Source organism: Vitis riparia, chromosome 16 (assembly GCF_004353265.1).
Source record: "Vitis riparia cultivar Riparia Gloire de Montpellier isolate 1030 chromosome 16, EGFV_Vit.rip_1.0, whole genome shotgun sequence".
Taxonomy (NCBI): Eukaryota; Viridiplantae; Streptophyta; class Magnoliopsida; order Vitales; family Vitaceae; genus Vitis; species Vitis riparia.
The window spans coordinates 22,582,031-22,595,374 of record NC_048446.1 but is presented as its reverse complement, the minus strand read 5'-3'; the positions used below and the strand labels follow the sequence as shown (position 1 = coordinate 22,595,374).

The 13,344-nt window shown below is 32.9% G+C and overlaps 3 protein-coding genes and 1 pseudogene across 3 annotated transcripts; 2 read left to right on the top strand and 2 right to left on the bottom strand.

Annotated features, from left to right (window-relative positions):
- Window positions 1-434: 434 nt before the first annotated feature.
- LOC117933664 (rust resistance kinase Lr10-like) lies at window positions 435-3,651 on the bottom strand. The gene is made up of 3 exons (XM_034855141.1): window positions 3,452-3,651; window positions 1,851-1,877; window positions 435-1,738 (listed from the first exon to the last, which is right to left on the bottom strand). Exons 1-3 carry the CDS (start codon window positions 3,576-3,578, stop codon window positions 618-620), a joined length of 1,275 nt encoding a protein of 424 aa, XP_034711032.1. The 5' UTR covers window positions 3,579-3,651; the 3' UTR covers window positions 435-617.
- A 2,829-nt stretch (window positions 3,652-6,480) lies between these two features.
- Window positions 6,481-8,958, bottom strand: LOC117933662 (rust resistance kinase Lr10-like). The gene is made up of 3 exons (XM_034855140.1): window positions 8,243-8,958; window positions 7,824-7,853; window positions 6,481-7,702 (listed from the first exon to the last, which is right to left on the bottom strand). Exons 1-3 carry the CDS (start codon window positions 8,919-8,921, stop codon window positions 6,588-6,590), a joined length of 1,824 nt encoding a protein of 607 aa, XP_034711031.1. The 5' UTR covers window positions 8,922-8,958; the 3' UTR covers window positions 6,481-6,587.
- Window positions 8,959-9,447: 489 nt separating this feature from the next.
- LOC117933666 lies at window positions 9,448-10,731 on the top strand. The gene is made up of 2 exons (XM_034855142.1): window positions 9,448-10,392; window positions 10,577-10,731. Exons 1-2 carry the CDS (start codon window positions 9,531-9,533, stop codon window positions 10,699-10,701), a joined length of 987 nt encoding a protein of 328 aa, XP_034711033.1. The 5' UTR covers window positions 9,448-9,530; the 3' UTR covers window positions 10,702-10,731.
- On the top strand, window positions 10,730-12,884 carry LOC117933665 (annotated as a pseudogene).
- The last annotated feature ends 460 nt before the right edge of the window (window positions 12,885-13,344 follow it).

Below are 13,344 nucleotides of genomic sequence, written 5' to 3'. Positions count from 1 at the left end.
CTTTGCAGGAAAAGGATGGCAAAGAATTAAGCTTCATTCTCTAAAATTGTAGTCACAAATTAAAGGCCAAATATTTGTTTGGAAACTCTTGTTTTTTATTGCAAAGTAAAAGATTATATTCTTTATCAAGTTATTGGGTAATATCATTTAGCTTAAGGGTCAACTTAATTTAGTCATTATATAACTAATTAGTCTTACTTAGTCCATAAAAAATTGGTAAAGACAAAAAAAGAAAAGAAAAAGAAAACTATATAGGTATAGTGGATGAAACTTTTATTTTCAAGTTTCACATATCTGATTCTATTACTATTTCATATAATACTCTCTGTCTTGAATTTGATGGACATTAGCTACTCTTACTTGATTGAAAGGTGACTTATAGAGTTGTGTATAACTTAGCTATAAATTGGGTTATCAGAATATTCTTGCACATATTCATAAAAATATGACACATAAGAAATACATTACATTGGAACAAGAACTTTTAGAATCTAACATGGATTGAGCCACATGTATAATCCCTTTGTACAATCATTTGTTTAATTAATAGAAATATAAATAGAAATGCCATAATGATGAACAATTATACATTTGTAATAATTTGAATATGTAGACAACTATTTTTGCTCTAGTTCTGAAATGATTGCCAACTCTTGTTGAAAAGCTCTTCTTGGCTTACTCAAATTTGTCTTTGTTGGAACTGTTGAAGCAAAAGGATTAGGAGGCATGGTTAACTTGTCTCCTTCTCCTTCCAACATTTGAACCATAATTTTTATGGAAGGACGATCCACTGGATACCATTGAATGCATGAAAGTCCCACAATTGCTAATTTCTTTGCAATCTTAGCATCTCCTTCTTCTTCAATCCGAATAAGCAACTCTTCCCCATGATCTAAATGATTATAAATCCATTCTGGAAAGTATACTTGGCTAGTACTCTCCACACTAACATCAATGTTCTTCCTCCCTCCAACCATTTCAAGTAACAACATTCCAAAACTATAAACATCTGACTTATAAGACACATTCCCAAAATTCCTGGATAACACTTCTGGAGCGATGTAGCCCATTGTTCCCCTTATAACTGTCATAGAGACTGCACTTTGTTCCTTAGAGCACAATTTGGCTAAACCAAAGTCAGAAATCTTTGGATTAAAGTTGTGATCAAGTAAAATATTATGAGGTTTGATATCAAAATGGAGGATTCTTTGATCACAACCTTGATGAAGATACTCAATTCCTTTGGATATACCTATAGCAATTTCTTGAAGTTTCTTCCAACTAAGTGAATAGTTCTTAACAACTTTTGAAAATATGAACTTCTCTAATGACTCATTTGGTAAGTACTCATAAATTAGAGCTCGTTTAAATCCATCAGCACAAAATCCGACTAAGCGAACTACATTGACATGGTGGATTGTACCCATTGTTGCCACTTCATTAATGAACTCTTCCCCATTTCCCTGAGAATTGTTAAGGATTTTTACTACAACAAAAACTTCATCTGAAAGCTTTCCTTTGTACACGATTCCATAACCTCCTTGGCCTAATTTATCTTTGAATTGATTTGTAATCCTTTTAAGATCAGCATAGGAGTATCTTGAGGGCTTGAGAGCTTCATAGTCTTGCAAAAACTTTTTAACATTTATTATATTCTCTCTTTCTAATTTATTTGACCTATCGACTCGATAAAGCGCAACAATTACTAACACAAGAAGAAAGAAACCAAAGATTGCACCTGCGTACATAAAAAGAAGAAAATTTAAACTTTTTTATTTAAATAAATAGAAAAAATAACCAAATAAAGAATCTTTATCTTTATAATAAAATACGTATAAATAGAATATTACCTGTCACAATTATTTTCTTCGATACACCTATAAAAAATTAAGAAGAAAAATAATTAGCTTGTTATGCTCTTGGAATTAATAAAAACGTGCTAAATTACATGTTCATGTGATATGATTTTAACCTAATTAATTTTATGCTAGACTTCAACCTTATCTTTTTGGGTCCCTTTCTTGTATTCTATGAATTCATTTTTGAGGTAGTACCAATTCTATTGCTAACTCTATCCTAACTTGTGATGGAAATTAAAATATACCCTTCTTCTAATCTCTATTATGTGTCATAGTTAGACTATGTTTCATAATAACTTATTGTCTTCATGAGGCCTCCGACACTAATTCATCCTATTTTATAACAAAATCTAAAATAAAAATAAAATTGTATGTCAAAGGAATGTAAAGAAATCTCTATCATTCTTCTATGCCATTATATATAGTCATCCAACTGGTGGATGTGATGGTACTTGACGAATTGATTGACCATTAACATAGAGCTTCTCATGTTGGATAAGAGGGAAAAGGTATCCATGTGGATACCCATTAAAATTAGGAAAATGATGTTTATAGAAATTTTTACACAATGGTAATTATTGGGAGTGCAACAAAGGTGGATTACTTGGGAAATTAAGGGTTAGTATGCTCCACTTAAATATGGAAAAATAAATTGAAAAAATCATCTATTTTAAATAATCTTTAGTAATTTTCTTTTAGTTCCTTAAACATTTAAAAAATCCAAAATGAATACTTGAATATCAATTGGATTAGATTGTATTTTGAGGTTCACATCCTTGGAAAAATATGAAGAGAACTAAAGAAAAATATTAATCCTAGGTAGTTAGGAAAGAATCCATTACAAAAGAACTTTTAACAATTTTACAATTAAATTCAAAATAAACATTTAACTCTTTGTTTATAATTATTTCCTTTAATTTTGCTGGGCCCTAAACAATTGATGAGAGAAGAGAAAATGCCTAAGTTTGGATCCATTTGCTTAGCTCAATTTTTTGAGGTGAAATACAAAGAAAAACAATATGAAACTTGAGGAAAAAAATTCATCTAACAAGAGTTTTAAAATGTATAAAATTATTTTCACTAATTATTATTTCAAATTATGACTTAATAATAGACAAAAATATTTTAATCAAAGAGGCAAAACAATTACTACTTTAAATAATAATTAAATATAACCTCGTGTAGACCTAACTTACTCTTGTGATTTTTTCCCAAAAAATGCTCGGACATGGAAAATGTCCAAAAATAGAAAGAGCTTATTTTATTAAAAACTGATCATATTTCGTGTTTTTTGAAAAAGAAAATGTTATTTTTTAGATTTAGAGATTATTTTATCAGTTTTAATAAAAGAAATTAATACTCTTTTTGTTTTTGTTTTTTTCCCAATAAAACGTAAATTCCATCCAAGATTTTAGTTCCACATTCATAACCTATAAATTCAATCAGCGGAATTTATCAGCTCATATCCTTTGCAATGGCTTTTTAACTCCAAAATGGAGTATTTGTATATTAAATCATAGTAGAGGATGAGGTGGGCATGAAAGATGAAAAGAAGATGAAAAGGGAATTAAGATACATAAGAGTACCTTTAACTTTAATACATTCAGTTTCTGGTTCCGTGCTATTACTCTTCTTCAGTCTGCATATTTTTCCTCCTTCTGGGCAGCTTCGACATATTGATTTCGACCACTTCAAAGAAAATGCACTTCCATTGAACATAAAATCCCCAGAATCTTCATTACGTGGAGTTGAAGCGTTGTAAAGCCTGTGGCAAGAGTATAGGTCCACTTCCTGGACAATGATTTCCCGGGATTTGTTAGTTATATCCTTCACCAAGAGCTTTACCGATATCCTACTTCAAATCAATCTAGATGAAATTATATTACATGATGAGTGTATGATCCTTCATTGAAACCTCTAACAATTGTTAAAGCAAAATCTAAACCCAAACCTCTTGATCAGCTAGTTTTCTATATTGATTTTCTCTCCATAAAATTTTCCCTTCTTCCCTTCGTTTTGTTTAGTCATGGTGCCGCCACCTTTGTAAGCAAATAGTTTCAATGAAATCTTAAAACTAATGACCCATGTACAAGAATCATTAATGTTTCACTTGCTAAGAACAAGTTAGGCTAATATTCACCTGTTTACAAGTCAATTTCATAATCATTTCATAATTAGAGAAAAAAAAAATATCTTTTCTATTATTATTTATGAATGTGTAGTTAGCAAATGTTGTAAGCAATGGTTCATGATGAATGGGATCCATGTTTGTACAATAGACTACTTTTTAGACTCACTTTTGAATTTAGATCATGCTTATCTTTCAACATAAGTCTTAAAATATAATAAAATATTTAATAAAATTAAGTTCTATCTAAATGTAAGTCAAATTACAATTTATTTAGTTTTAAGATAAATTAAACAAATCTCCTTCAAGAAATTAAGACTTACAACATCAATTTTCCATTTTTTACCATTAATTTTCTTATTAAGTAATGAGATTCTCTAGAGAGCTTATTGTTTCCTTATTATTAAAAGAAAAATCATAAAAAAACTAATCATAAAATTTATGAGGAAATTAATAAATACTAAAATTAGAATTTGGACAGTCTTACATTAATTAACTAAAGGCATCCTTTTCCAAATTGGAAAATGCAAGGGATACCAATTTAGGTTTCACTATTAAAAGCAAATTCCATGAAGGTAACTAGAATGCTAATTGAAACTCACAAAAATAGAATAATTTAAAGTCACTTGATCTAACTTACTCTAAAGGTAGGCATGTAGAGAAAGATATACAATTACAAACAAAAAATGATATCTCATGAGTCCAAGTTGCAGTCCCTTACCTTAAAAAATGATACATCCATTAATTTCTTTCCTCATTGGGCCCTTAGGGACTTAGGAGACTAAACTAGTCAAGTTTGAGAGGCTGAACGCCAATTGACATTCATTGTCATAATCAGTATCCAAAAAATATGATAAGATTCATAATACAATGATTGAGACATTCCATGGAGATGACAACATGTTGCTCAAAGAATTAATTGGTACCTAATATTCCATGGAAAAAGTTGTATAGATAAGATAGAACCCATTAAACTAGCTTGGAGGTTTATAAATTCATAAAAATTAGTTATATTATGAACTAGCTTGGTGGCTTTAATGTCAATCAAGCAAGACAAAACCAAAAAATCAATTAATTTATCCTCTTCCTGAAATTCATTTCCTATGTTTTGATACAAATTCATAATTGAGAGGTTCATGGGTTATTCCCTTTATCTCATCCAGCTCATTGGATATTTGAGAAGACAAAGGAATCAAGTCCCTCCAAGTGCAAGGCCAAATCTCCATTTAGTGCCAAGAAAATAAACTCGACGAGTACCCCTATATACAATGGGCCACACAAATTGAAAATAGACCCCATATACAATGGACCACACAAAGAATGAATCATAGTGAGACAATGGTCACACATATATAATGGACGATATAGTCGTATGAACCACACAAATTGAAAATAGACCCTATATATAATGGACCACACAAAGAATGAAACATAGTGAGAAATTTGTCACATACATACAATGGACTATATGGTCCACGACCATTAGTGAGAAATAGTCAATTATAAAAATTCATCGACTTCTTGAAATGATGATGCTTGTGGGAATGATTTAAAAATTTTAAAGTTTTTTTTAAAAAAAAAGAAAAAGAAAATAGACACATAGCAATAGATAGGGTTCACATGATTCAACAATGTAGTTATATCCACCGTCGAGTTAGGAAACTTTTTAATAACAAACCCTAACTCCCAAAGAACTAATCTAAGTGGTTTCCGATAAGGAAAGACATACTTTCAACTAACACACCGAAGGTTTTTTTGTAAATATTTTTAAAATTAGTTTTTATTTTTTAAAACAAAAATAATTTTCCAACCTCAAAAATACATCTAACAAATTTTAGAATAAAAATATCATGAAAATAGAGTGATTGGTGTTTTTTTTTATTGCATTTTGCATGGTAAATTACATTCACCAAGAACTAATAAAGAAAACCATTTTTTAGAATTTCAAATAGAATTTTATTCCTAAAAATGATATAAAATTGTTTTTATGAATTGTTCTCAAAAACTTATTTTTTAAAATTATTTTTGAAAATATTATCCACCATGCCTCAAATTTTCTCGTGAGAAAGATCTAATTTGCAAGATGCAAAATAATGTTGTGAGATCTCCACAAGTAACAAGGCAACAAATCACATGAGAACAAGTCTGAAAACCTCTCAATGTTTCATTTTATTCTTTCTATGATGCAAAGCTCTAGTTTCTAAGATGAAAACTTGTCCACATAAAATTTTCCTTTTTTTCTTAACTCCTCCTAGCTACCTTAATAGTACTGAAGCTTCTCCTAATAAAGCAAGACATAACGATTAAAGTTATTTGTTTGAGGCTAGTTTTTTAATAAGCTCCCTTATAGTTGCTTACGTAACCTCAAAGCCTACTCTCTTTGGAGATTAAGAGTCTTCCACATTTTTTATTTTTTGAAATCCATCTGCAAACTTTATTGGAAAATCTCAATTAGTGCAAGGAAAGAAACAATTAATAAAGGTCGAGCCTCAAAAGCAGCCTATTTTATTAAACTACAACAATAAATAACGAGATTACATTATCACCATTTATTACAACATGATTATTACCCAAATTAAACACTCATAATAGACAACTTCTTATTCTATTTCTGATATGACTGTCAACTCTGGTTGGATAGATGTTTTGCGTCTTCTAACACTTGTCCTTGTTTGTCCCATAGAGGTAAATGGATTAGGAGGCATAACTAAATTGCCTTCTTCTCCTTCCAACATTCCAACCACAATTTTCATGGAAGGACGATCTATTGGATACCATTGGATACACCAAAGCCCTATGATGCTTAGTTTCTTTGCTATTTTAATATCACTTTCGTCCTCAATTCGGATGTGTACCTCTTGCTCTTGATCCAAATGATTATAGAGCCATTCTGGGAAGTATGCTTGACTAGTATTTTCTACTGTAGCATCAATATTCTTCCTTCCCCCTACCATTTCAATCAACAACATACCAAAACTATAAACATCTGACTTAGAAGACACATTCCCAAAATTTCTTGATAACATTTCTGGTGCAATATAACCCATGGTCCCCCTTGCTGCTGTCATAGATATTGCACTTTGCTCCTTAGAGCATAATTTGGCTAAACCAAAATCAGAAATCTTCGGATTAAAGTTATGATCAAGCAAAATATTATGAGGTTTGATATCCAAATGAAGGATTCTTTGATCACAACCTTGGTGAAGATACTCAATACCTTTAGCTATGCCAATAGCAATATCTTGAAGCTTATGCCAACCTAGAGAATAATTATTGCCAAATGCTGAAAATATGAACTTGTCTAGTGACTCATTTGGTAAAAATTCATAAATCAAAGCTTGCTTATATCCATCTGCACAAAACCCGAGCAACCGAACCACGTTAACATGATGTATGGTACTCATTGTTCCTACTTCATTAATGAAATCTTCCCCGTTTCCTTTGAAATCATCAAGGATCTTTACTGCAACAAAAACTTCATTTGAGAGCTTTCCTTTATAAACAGTCCCATAACCTCCTTGACCTAGTTTGTCCTTGAAATTATTTGTGATCTTTTTAATATCAGCATAGGAGTACCTTGAGGGCTTGAGAGCTCTATAATCTTCCAAAAACTTTTGAATATTTATTCTATGCTCTCTTTTCAACTTATTAGAGCGATAGACAATAAATATTATAAAGATTCCAAAAGTGAAATGAAGGAAACCAAGGATTGCTTCTGCACATAGGGGAAAAAAAGTTTCTATAAGTAAATGAAACAAGAAAGAAAAAGAGACAAACTAAGAATCATCATCATGATGTCACCCTCATTATTGAAAAGAGTATGAATAGGAAATCACCTGTAAGCACCATTTTATCCATTGGAGCACCTGTAAAAGATAGTAAACTTACTAGCTTTTTGTATTCTTTTAACTAGTAAAATCATAATAGATTACATGACGTTGTAACATGAGTATAATTATTTTTGGTGTATTTGGATTTCAACCTTGGCCTTTACAGTCCTTTCTACAGGTTCGATTGTTTTAGCTAAGCCTAATTGTTGTAGCTAGCTTGTAATGAATAAATAATATTGCATGTCCACATCCATTAGTATAGTAGTTAATTTGGTTCACATCCATAAGGGTTCAATCCAATTTCATGGTACAAACAGAACATACATAAGAAATACCATAGAAAATTTCATTGGCATATTAAAATCATAGTAGGAGATAAGAAAGGGCCTGCAAGGTGAAAATGATGAAGAAGCGGGATTTGGTACCTTTTGCTGGTTTATCAATGCATTCGATTTCAGGTTCCGTGCTATTATTCTTCTTCCGTTGGCACTTGTTTCCTTTTGCTTCACAGTTTCCGCACATAGGTTTTGACCAATTCATAGAAGATTCCCATTCCCGTCCATATATATAATAATATGGGAGTGTGGCATTGAAAATCTGCCGGCAAGAGGATAAGTTCACTTCAGCGAGAGAGTAAGAGGAAGGAGCGACATAAACTGGGAGAAAACTGCAAGGGTTGGACCAAAGCTCATATGTTTTATTTTCAGAACAATTGAAGAAGGTGAAGTCGTATGTGTCGTATGTGAAGGGAGAGGCAGATAAATAGTCGTATGTGAAGGCAGATAAATTAAGGTTTAGAAACTGCCTTCGAAGGCAATCATCCGGGTATTGGACAAAAATCTCCTGAGAAGTGTAATTTATTTCCTTCACCCAGAACTTTCCTAAAGAGGGCAGCTCTAGTATGGTCCACTTCTCTTCTGAGCATGATAACTCAAACTCCGGATATCCACAGTGTTCTGGCTGGTGTTTTAGCCTGAACGGAAACCGGATGACTGGACCATGGTGACTGCACCTTGACGCCTTGCACTCATCATCTTGGCTCCCTCCATTAATCTCTGCAAACAATCTCATAAACAAGAAGAAGAAGAATAAAGAGATGCCCATTTTTAAGCAACTGCTTATCTCTATAGTTTTAATTTGCACTGCTTCTCCCCTACTTTATATATATGTAATTAGATTTGAAAATTTTGTACAAAGGGAGAAGAACTTTGTTTGTTTGGGAAGCAGGTGCTCTTAGGGAATACAAAAAAGATGGAGGACTGCTACAATAAAAATTTAGTTTTATCTCAGAAAATAAAATTTACTTGAAAAAATTGTAGAAAATTGGTCTATCAGTATTTACTAACATGCCGTATGAGTAAAGAAAGATGAAAAAGATGATACTTCTTTATCCTTTTCCCATTGTTGAGACCTAAAAATTATGTAATGTTTAAAACATAAACAATTCCAATATAAACCATAATAACTTCAAGCATCATTTTTAACATAGTGATTCTAAATAATGGGAAGCTCACAGTTGGCTGGATGTGATAGGATGAAAGTGTGGTCCCTATTGAAAAATCAAACAGTTTGGGGAAGAATAATATGTTGAAGAAAGCTGCAATTAAAACAGAGTATCTCTCTCTCTCTCTGTGGAACTCACAACCCAAAAACAGAGCATCTCTCTCTCTCTCTCTCTCTCTCTCTCTCTCTCTCTCTCTCTCTAAGTTGATAATGTTAAGGGAGGCACAACTCGTGGGAGTAGGCCTCATGACAGTAGTCATCCATGCCTGCTTCCTTTCAGTTTGTGTTGCTAAGCATCACAAGTACCAGAGATGCAGCCCATCTTCCTGCGGAGATATGAGGAACATTTCCTACCCTTTTCGATTACAAGACGATCCCCCCAGCTGCGGTTACCCTGAGTATGAATTGATTTGTGAAAACAATCGTACTATGATAAACCTTCATGGTGGGAAATACAATGGGAAATACTTAGTTACCCAGATCAACTACCAGAATTATACAATTCGGGTAGTGGATCCTGGGCGAAAGAAGGACAACTGTTGGATCTCCAGTCCCCTCCATTCCATTGGTGCAAGCTACACTGGGATTGAGTATGAGTATGGCTATGAATTTCCATATTCTGTGCCTCGGCAATGGAAATATGCTAATTCTCTTGCGCGTTTTGAACCCATAGTCTATACAATAGTTTTGATCAAGTGCCAGCAGTCAGTCAGTGGTGACAACTACATTCCTATAATTCCATGCAACACTAGAGGCTCTTCCTCTTCCTCACCAACATACGCTTATGCAGTTGTCGGAGACTATGTGTCGGTGGGAGATATTCCGTATTCATGCACCATTGGCACATCTATTATTATTCAACCATTGAAGTCACTTCGAGAGCCCAGCAATCTTTCGATGTCAGATTTGCAAGATTACCTGCTTCTGGGGCTTCAGCTTTCATATTTGCCTCAGTTCTGCCACCGCCAATGCAAAATGAAAGGGCAATATTGCTACGGTATAGATTTCACTGCGACTGCCTTTCAATGCAAGACGCTATGGAACGAACGTGCCAACCCTGCAGAGAAAAATTGTGAGTATAAGATGCCCTCATACTTGATCTTTGGAGTTGGGGTTACAGTGCCTGCAATCAAGGAAACGCGATTTTATAGGAAATTAATTCCCTGAAAATCTGATTATGCTAACCATCTTATCTTCTTTGCGTGAGTCTTCAATATTTCTATCCCTAATTTCACTTGTTTGGTTTAATCTTGCAGGGCTTTGGAAGTTTATAACCAATGATTTATTCCTTCCCTTTATTAGTAAGGCTCCAATTAGAAGCTGCTTTTCAATCAAATCTTTATTTTTGTCATTTTTCCTAATTTTTTACAAAATTTCCTAATTCATTGTTAACAGGGGGGTTACTTTCTCCCTACACCTTAAATTTCGAGGTAAGGATGCTTCTTGCAATTATTATTTTCTCATGAGAATAAGACAAAAGATTTATTTAGAGTTCTTTCATCTTAATTAATCTCTCCATTTCTTGCTTCTCAATAAATTTAAAATTTAGGCAATCAAGGGCATTCTTCCTTGTGACTAACATGGCACGGATGGTTTAATATAGGACTTCAAGAAGAACTTGGTAATTGTGGACTTTACTATGCCTGCAACTACTTCATGATTGGTAAGGCTTTCTTCACTTACATGTCTCCTCTTCTAATGTTATTTATGTCTCTCACTTATACTGGTCCATATTTTTAATTTGTTACATCTCTTCCTTACTAGGCGGCTGGATACTGCGTATTATTGGTAAGCCTCCTAAATTCCAACTACTAATTTTTTGTAAAAACAATATTGTAAAGAGTTGATATGAAAATTCTTGGAATCCTTGCATTTTGAAGATTGTACAGTGAACTTCAAATTGATTTTGCTTTGTTTGACTGTACAAAGCAAAATCAATTTAGATGTAATTCAAAATTTTCTCCCAAATTTAAATGTAATTCAACTCCACTAACATGTAAAGAAATCAAAACAATGGAATTGAAACTAGGGTCTTCTTATCCAAGGCCCCAGTACTTCTACCAAATTGCTCCCCAAGCAACAGTACACTATAAAGTGATTGTTAAAGTAGTTATTTCATATGGCTCTCTAACAACACAACAACTTAGTTTTTTACTTTATATGAAGGTAGAATAATTTTTTCTACCATCTATATTTGTTGGATATAACTTTGTTTTTGATATCTTGTTCCTTTTTCTTAAAATATTCATTTTTTTTACATTTGATTTGTGTTTAGTCATAGGAAGGACTATGCTCGGGATGTTGTGCTTATTCACCTATTTGATTTACAAGTTCCATCGGAGACATCTATCATTAGATGATAGTATTGAAGAATTCTTACGGAGTCAAAAAAATCTCCAACCCATCAAGTACTCGTATTCAGACATAAAGAAGATGACTCATAACTTTGCGAATAAATTAGGTCAAGGAGGTTTTGGCTCTGTATATAAAGGAAAACTTCGAAGTGGTCGCATTGTAGCTGTGAAAGTGCTGGTCATGTCAAAAGCTAATGGACAAGATTTCATCAATGAGGTTGCAACAATAGGAAGAATTCACCATGTTAATGTGGTGAGACTTGTAGGATTTTGTGTACAAGGATCAAAATGGGCACTTATATATGATTTCATGCCCAATGGTTCTCTTGATAAGTTTATTTTTCTTAAAGAAGAAAATAACACTTTTTTGAGCTGGGAAAGGTTGTATAAGGTTGCACTTGGAGTGGGGCGTGGGATTGAATACTTACATCAAGGTTGTGACATGCAAATTCTACATTTTGATATCAAGCCACACAATATTCTTCTTGATGAAGACTTTACACCAAAAGTTTCAGATTTTGGCCTTGCAAAATTGTATTCAACAGATGAAAGTATGGTGTCTCTCACTGCTGCACGAGGAACATTGGGATATATTGCTCCAGAATTGTTCTATAAAAATATTGGAGGTGTCTCATACAAAGTTGATGTTTATAGTTTTGGAATGTTGTTAATGGAGATTGTGGGGAGAAGAAAGAATGTGAATGCAAATGCAGCGCACTCGAGTCAATATATTTTCCATCATGGATTTATGATAGATATGATCAAGGGGATAACATAGACTTGGGAGATGCCACTGAAGATGAAAAGAAGCTTGTTAGGAAAATGGTGATAGTTGCACTATGGTGTATACAGATGAAGCCCATAGACCGTCCTTCAATGAGCAAAGCTTTAGAGATGTTGGAAGGAGAGGTTGAGCTATTAGAAATGCCTCCGAAGCCTACTTTATACTCTGAGGAAATGTTAGTTGAGGATCATATGAGCAATCCAATAGAAGCACCAATTTCCTTGTGTAATTCCATGGGTACAATTACATTAGATGGAAGGTAGCATAGCATTTTTCCACTTGCATGCTATCTCCTATGATATCATACGTTTGTAATTTGGATTAGATGTATGGGTTATAACTCCTCTTGCAAGGTCCATATAATGTAATATTGTCTTGAGGCATTGGCATGGTACCCTAGCAAGGTACCCTAGCAACAAGCATATAAACATGTAATAATTATTACCTATTTCTAAATGATTCAAATAGCACCAAACAGGAATATCAATTAATGTTTTAAGGCCTAGTTCCATAGTACTCAAATGATTATTGTTGTATGCATAGCCTCACATGACTTAAATAACACCAAATATATATAATAGAAAACAAAGTAAACTAACTCTAAATAGAAAGAAAAGCAATAAGATTAATAAAGATAAAAGAAAGGACATAATATTTATGATGTACCATAAGTGTCTTACCTATGTCCTTGGGAAATAGCAATCAATCATTAACTTTTAAATTAGAAAATTACAAAATTGGAAGAATATCGAACTAAGAGGCTCTTACTTGGCAAAGAGCTTTCTTTATACTAATATTGGCTAAAGCCACTAATAGCTAAAAGGACATGGGCTTATATAAAGCCTCCAAGCATTGACCAAACAATTCATAATCCATTGGGACAAGG

Excerpts from the sequence above, each read along its gene's own strand:
- LOC117933664 (XM_034855141.1), bottom strand. The coding sequence starts at position 3,578 with ATGTTCAATGGAAGTGCATTTTCTTTGAAGTGGTCGAAATCAATATGT. Across the intron at positions 1,878-3,451 it reads AGAAACTGAATGTATTAAAG|GTGTATCGAAGAAAATAATT; the intron begins TTAAAGGTACTC and ends AATTTTTTATAG. Across the intron at positions 1,739-1,850 it reads GAAGAAAATAATTGTGACAG|GTGCAATCTTTGGTTTCTTT; the intron begins GTAATATTCTAT and ends TTATGTACGCAG.
- LOC117933662 (XM_034855140.1), bottom strand. The coding sequence starts at position 8,921 with ATGGGCATCTCTTTATTCTTCTTCTTCTTGTTTATGAGATTGTTTGCA. Across the intron at positions 7,854-8,242 it reads CATTGATAAACCAGCAAAAG|GTGCTCCAATGGATAAAATG; the intron begins GTACCAAATCCC and ends TATCTTTTACAG. Across the intron at positions 7,703-7,823 it reads GGATAAAATGGTGCTTACAG|AAGCAATCCTTGGTTTCCTT; the intron begins GTGATTTCCTAT and ends CCCTATGTGCAG.
- LOC117933666 (XM_034855142.1), top strand. The coding sequence starts at position 9,531 with ATGTTAAGGGAGGCACAACTCGTGGGAGTAGGCCTCATGACAGTAGTC. Across the intron at positions 10,393-10,576 it reads CAACCCTGCAGAGAAAAATT|GGCTTTGGAAGTTTATAACC; the intron begins GTGAGTATAAGA and ends TTAATCTTGCAG.